The 6101-nt window shown below is 39.6% G+C and overlaps 1 protein-coding gene across 1 annotated transcript in view; it reads right to left on the bottom strand.

The window, feature by feature from the left end:
• Positions 1 to 6101, bottom strand: part of HCLS1 (hematopoietic cell-specific Lyn substrate 1) — a 30248-nt gene that overhangs the window by 15453 nt on the left and 8694 nt on the right. Inside the window, exon 4 of the mRNA XM_015558492.1 lies at positions 2064 to 2193. Within this exon, the coding sequence (XP_015413978.1) occupies positions 2064 to 2193 (130 nt within the window). The remainder of the gene's footprint in view (positions 1 to 2063; positions 2194 to 6101) is intronic.

The following is a 6101-nucleotide window of genomic DNA, read 5'->3' as shown; positions in this document are numbered from 1 at the left end:
AATGGAGGTTGATAGAGAATATTGGGACTAATCCAAGATGGCATGTCACTTAAGTCTTTTCTATTTCCTTCCACTTTTTACTCCATCTAATATTTTATTTTCTATTTGGTCCTAAGAGTTATGTATCTTCTAATATTTATATATGGACTAGAGCAGCCGTGGGCAAACTATGGCCCGCAGGCCGGATCTGGCCCATTTGAAATGAATAAAACTATTGAAAAAAAAAGACCATACCCTTTTATGTAATGATGTTTACTTTGAATTTATATTAGTTCACACAAACACTCCATCCATGCTTTTGTTCCGGCCCTCCGGTCCAGTTTAATAACCCATTGTGGCCCTCGAGTCAAAAAGTTTGCCCACCCATGGACTAGAGGCACGGTGCATGAAAATCGTGCACGGGGTGAGGGGTGTCACTCAGCCCGGCCTGCACCCTCTCACAGTCCGAGACCCCTCAGATGATGTCCCCAGTGAGGTTGGGCCTAAGATGGCAATCAGACATCCCTCTCACAGTCTGGGGCTCTCGAAGTCCGGGACCCCTTGCTCCTTACCGCTCACCTGCAGCCAAGGCAGGAGAGGCTCCTGCCACCACCGCTGCACTTGCTGCACTTGCCAGCTATGAGCCTGGCTTCTGGCTAAGCAGCGCTCCCCCTATGGGAGCAAACTGACCACCGGGGGGCAGCTCCTGCATGGGGCCAGGGAGGAACATGGGAAGTTGGCCAGCCCGGAAGGGACCAAAGGAGGGCTCCAGGGCATGTCCGGCCAATCTCGCTCAGTCCCAATTGGCCGGACCCCAGCAGCAAGCTAACCTACCAGTCAGAGTGTCTGCCTGCTGGTAGTCAGTGTGCATCATAGCAAGCGATTGAGCGGCTTTAGCATATCATTAGCATATTATGCTTTGATTGGTTGAACAGCCAACCGGACAACCAAACATTTAGCAAATTAAGCTTTTATTATGGGGTCTGTGTAGGTCAATTTTGCTTGTTGAATTTAAGAATACATGACTTCTTTTTTGTTAGAAATTTTATGGGAGAACACAATGCCTATGCTGCACTTTACACAATGACAAAACCAAACACCTCTTACAGGTGAACTAAAAGCTTTCATTGGATTTTTTTCTCCTCAAAAGTAAACCATTTTTCTTATAGAAATACATCTCTATCTTTGAGGTTAGGCAAATCAATGGAAAATATGATTCAATATACAAGCATCCTTTTATCACAAATTTACAGCATCTAATCAATAAAATAAAAACTATTCATATTGGAGGGCTTCTCATGGATAAATTCACATCAATATTTTTCACACTTATGTGCATATCATGTAATATATAATATATAGTACACAACAACACTAAATATATAATAAAGAAAATAATAAGAGAAGTTGCAAACCTATATAATAAAAGGCTAGCAACCATAAGCGTAATGACCAGAACGACCACTCAACCAGTCACCATGAGGTGCATTGACCACCTCTCGGTCCCTCCCCCAACCGGCTCACAGGCTCTGATCGCAGCATGGCCAACGGGGAACCATGGGGAACCGAGGTGAGTGGTGGCGGGGCGGGACTGGCGAGCAGGTGGAACAGGCAACCTCTTGGTCCCTCCTCCCAGCCTGCAGGCTCCAGGGAACCAGAGCCATGCTGCAATCAGGGAACCATGGCGAACCAGGGCATGGCAGCAGGGTGGGACTGGGGAATGGCAAGCAGGCAGAAGATGGCCCTGTTCGCAGGCTAGCCCTAGGGATCCTACCCGTGCACGATTTCATGTGCTGGGCCTCTAGTATAGATATAAAGATATAAAACACAAACATTTAAAAGTAGTAATTTATTTTAAAACACATTTTTCCCTTCTCTACTTATGTTCCCTGTCCCCTCGGTCTAGGAGTTACAGTGTAGCTGGGCCTACTATGGCCAGCCCTTCTCAATTTTTGGCTTCTATTTTTTGCTGTCTATAATTTATGTGTTGATATAGGGAAAAATGATACAAATAACAAGTGAAATAACATAATGAATGAATCTTTTTTTAAAAAAATGAAGCAAATATCTCCCTTTCAGCTCACCTTGTCCATTCGGTCTCTTTCTACACCAAATCGACCTCCGTAGCCATGGGACGCTTTGGGCCCTGATTCCAACTCCTTCTTCTTGAGACTGTCATGCTCCTCTGACACTTTATTCCTCAGCTGGTGGATGCTGGAAGGAACCACATGACAGAGACTTGTATAACACAGAGACCAACAAACCCTCCTCCCTGAAAAATTGAAATCTTTAGGTGTGACCTATTTAGTTTTAGCAATAACCTGCCCCCAAACTATACCAGAGTTGGGTCTGGGAGTAAGAGATTAGTGTGGTTTGCATACCATAGCCTGATTCAAACTTTCCATAAGCCAACAGTTTTTTCTCTAGTCTGTTATTTTGCTCACTAAATAGTGTGCTGATATTTAGTCCAATTTTTGTTGTTGTTAAATGTTACCCCAGGATATTTTTTTCCATTGAGCTTACGAGAGAGTGAAAGGGAAGGGGGAAGGAGGAGAGAGAGAGAGAAACATTGATGTGAGAGAGACACATGGATTGGCTGCCTTCCACATATGCCCCGACTGGGACCAGGGATCAAACCTGCAACACAGGTACATGCCCTTGACCAGGAATCGATACCTATATTCTAGTAACTGGGGAATTATTTTCCTCTCTGAATTAATTCACTTTATAGCAATTAAGTACTCTATCTCAAGAAGCACAAAAATATTCATGTAGGCTTTTACCCATACAATCTAGTCTTGGGAGTTTACCTTAAGGAAATCATTTTAAATATGGAAATGCTTAATGTCTAATGATATTCACTGAAACATTGTATATAGTAAAGCAAGAACCCAGAAACAAATTATATGGCAATAACTGAAGAATAGTAAGTAAATTGCATTATTATCTTTCAATAGCATACTAGGAAGTCATTTAAAATGATGGTTATGAAAAATGTAGCACTGGGAAATTTATCTACATATTAAGCATTTTTTGTATTTTCTTGTAAAAAACGAATGCCTTTCACCCTCATTCCCAACTCTGATAATTGCTAAGAGAACAAAAAACTAATAAAAACTAGTAAAGTTCACTGTTATCACTAATTGTTGCAACACTGAGTCTCAAATAACGTTGATTTGGGACACCTCTATCACTAAGAGAACGTAACACCAAAAGGAGGCATTCTCCTTACTTCACTTCCACCTTTGCCATAGGGGTGGAGAGCACCTCTGCGTATCTGTTTGGTTTGAGGATATGAGGTGGTAGCTCAGCATAGCACCAATACGTGACAATCAGGACTGATACTTGGACACATATAAAGGCCCCTGGGGATTCTTAGAAACTTTTAGGCAAGAGAACCCTAAATAAAATAATTGACTTCCTACAGCAAGAAATGGACATTTAGGGAATTGAGATAGTGATGTCACTGGAACTTCACTCACTCAGGAAAACCAGATTACATTGGTTACCGGTAGAATGGCCATTTCACAGCAGAAATTCTCCTCTTTCATGGAAGACTAGATCCATCTGGTGGCTTTGTAGTATAAGCCCATCAAAGGTCTTTTTACAAACCCTGCTCAGCTTTAGTCACAGTTAATTTTAGAAAGCTGGCTTTGAACCAGATGAAATTAAACTAAGTGCTGGAAGAACCCTCTGTTCCCATGCCTGCTCTAAACCCTCTGGCAGCAGCAAAGGCAGAGATCCTGTATTGCTAGCTCAATAACACCAACACTTTAGAACTGTCTGTGTCAAAGAAGATATTGGTTCCAAGAACACATAAATGACTGATACTTCCCAACCAGAGTACTCAGATGAAGAACAAAGAAAATGGAGCTAAACATTACTTTTAAATGAGATAAGTCTGCAAGGTTTTAATGAGTGCAATGATTGCTACATGGGTCATAAAGATATAATAGGTGAAAAAAGTTTTTTTTAAAAGGAATTAGAAAATGAGATTCATGTATATCACCTAATGGATGTCAGCAAGGATACTTAGAGGATCATGCCAATAGACAATATAATTTGGATGAAAATGACGGGGTCAAAGAAGACCAGATTATCAAATTCTTTAGAATATAGCCAAAGTCACTTTAAGTAGGTCTTAGTTATATCATTCCTTCATTTAATAAATATTAGTTAAATATTAATTAAAATTTTGAGTGTGAGACACTATTAGGCCCCAAGGACAACACCAAGATGATTAATGTATGGAGATTGTGGTCAGGTGGAAGTCATAGAGAAGAAAACAAAAAATTACAATTCAATGTGCTCAGTGGCATACTTAAGAAACTTTTGACACATTAACACTCAGATGCTTATTTTAAGTTAAAATACCTTAGAATTGATAAAGCAATGCAATTTTTGGGAACCAGTGAAATTGAGGGCCTCAAAAATGAGCTAAGAAAAGGAGCAGATCTTGCTTTTATTACAAAAGTAAAAGCACAAAGATGAGTAACTCAGACTATAAAATTATATTCACAAACAATATAATCACAGATGTAGAAAATCCTAAAGAATCTACCAAAAAAAGTGCTACTAGAACCATTAAGTCCATTTGGCAAGGTCACAGGACACAAGGTCACTATCAAAATCAATTTTACTTACATAGTAGCCACAGACATTGGAAATTAAAAGTTAAAAATAAATGCAACTTACCATCACATGAAATAACATAAAACATTTTAGCATAAATTTAACAAAACATATACAAGACCTGAACACATAAAAACATTTCTGAAAAAAATTAAAGACTTAAATAAATAGAGAGATATCCCACATTCATGAATTGGAAAACTCAATATGTCAGTTCTTTCCAAAATGATCTACAGGTTCAATGCAATCCCAATCAAAATACCAACAAGGAATATTTGTAGGAATTCACAAGCTTACTCTAAAATGTATGTGGCAATGTAAAATCCTATAATATTGAAAGTTTTATTATTATAAAGGAGAGAAAAATTGGAGGACTATTTGATTTTATGACTTGTCAATATAATAATCAGTATCGTACAGGTCAGGGAAGGCATATCCTATCTAATAATAGACAAACATGGTAATTGACCATACCTCCGCTACACCTTCCATTTGCTAATCAGTGAGATATGCAATTAACCACCAAGAAAGATGGTGGTTAATTTGCATACATAGGCACGAAGCGGCGGAGTGAAGACTGAAGGTGGCTCCAGCCAGAGCAGCGAAGGCTTCAAGGCGGCTCCGGCAGGAGCAGCGAAAACTGAAGGTGGCTCTGGCCGGAGTGAAGGCCTGGGTCCCGGGTGCCGGAGGAAAACCGGTGCCGGCAGCCAGGGGAAGGGAAGGCCTATTGCACGAATCTTTTCGTGCAACAGGCCTCTTGTATATATATATAATCTAGAAATAGACCCCAGGTATATGGCCAAAGATGCCAGGTAAATCAATGAGAAAAGAATAGTTTTTTAATGGTGTTGAAATAATGAACTATCGATATGAAAAAAATAAACTTTAATCTGCCTCACACTGTATACAAAAACTAATTTGATCATAGACTTAAATGTAAAAGCTAAAATTATAAATATTTTAGAAGAAAATTTTCACAACTTTGAGATAGACAAAAATGCCTTAGGCACATATAGGATTAACTCTAAAAATTTTATGATTTAGACTTCATCAGAATAACTTCTGATCTTCAAAAGATGCCATTAATAAAATGAAAAAGTGAATTACACTCTGGGTTAAATATTTGCACAACACATATCTCACAAAATACTTGTATCCAGAATATATAAATAACTCTTAAAATTCAATAAGAATAAAAACAACCATCTTTGAAAGTGAGAAAAAAGATTTGAACAGACACCAAAAGGAAGATATGAAGAGGGAGAAACTAAGATGGCGGCAGAGATAAACACCGGGGAATTAATGCCGCACACAACAATTGATTAATACCTCAGAGAAACAATACGGACTTCATCCAGAACCACAGGAAGCCTGGCTGACTGTAAACTCTACAACTAGAAGGAAGGAAAAGCACACTGAGACCCGCAGAAGCTGCAGGAGAGAAGCGCAGAGGTACGGGGATCTCGCGGGGCTCGCGCGCGGAAAGGGGG

The sequence above is a fragment of the Myotis davidii genome, unplaced genomic scaffold, assembly GCF_000327345.1.
Source record: "Myotis davidii unplaced genomic scaffold, ASM32734v1 scaffold292, whole genome shotgun sequence".
In the NCBI taxonomy this organism is placed as follows: Eukaryota; Metazoa; Chordata; class Mammalia; order Chiroptera; family Vespertilionidae; genus Myotis; species Myotis davidii.
The sequence above is the reverse complement of the archived record's forward strand: the minus strand, read 5'-3'. Positions and strand labels throughout refer to the sequence as shown.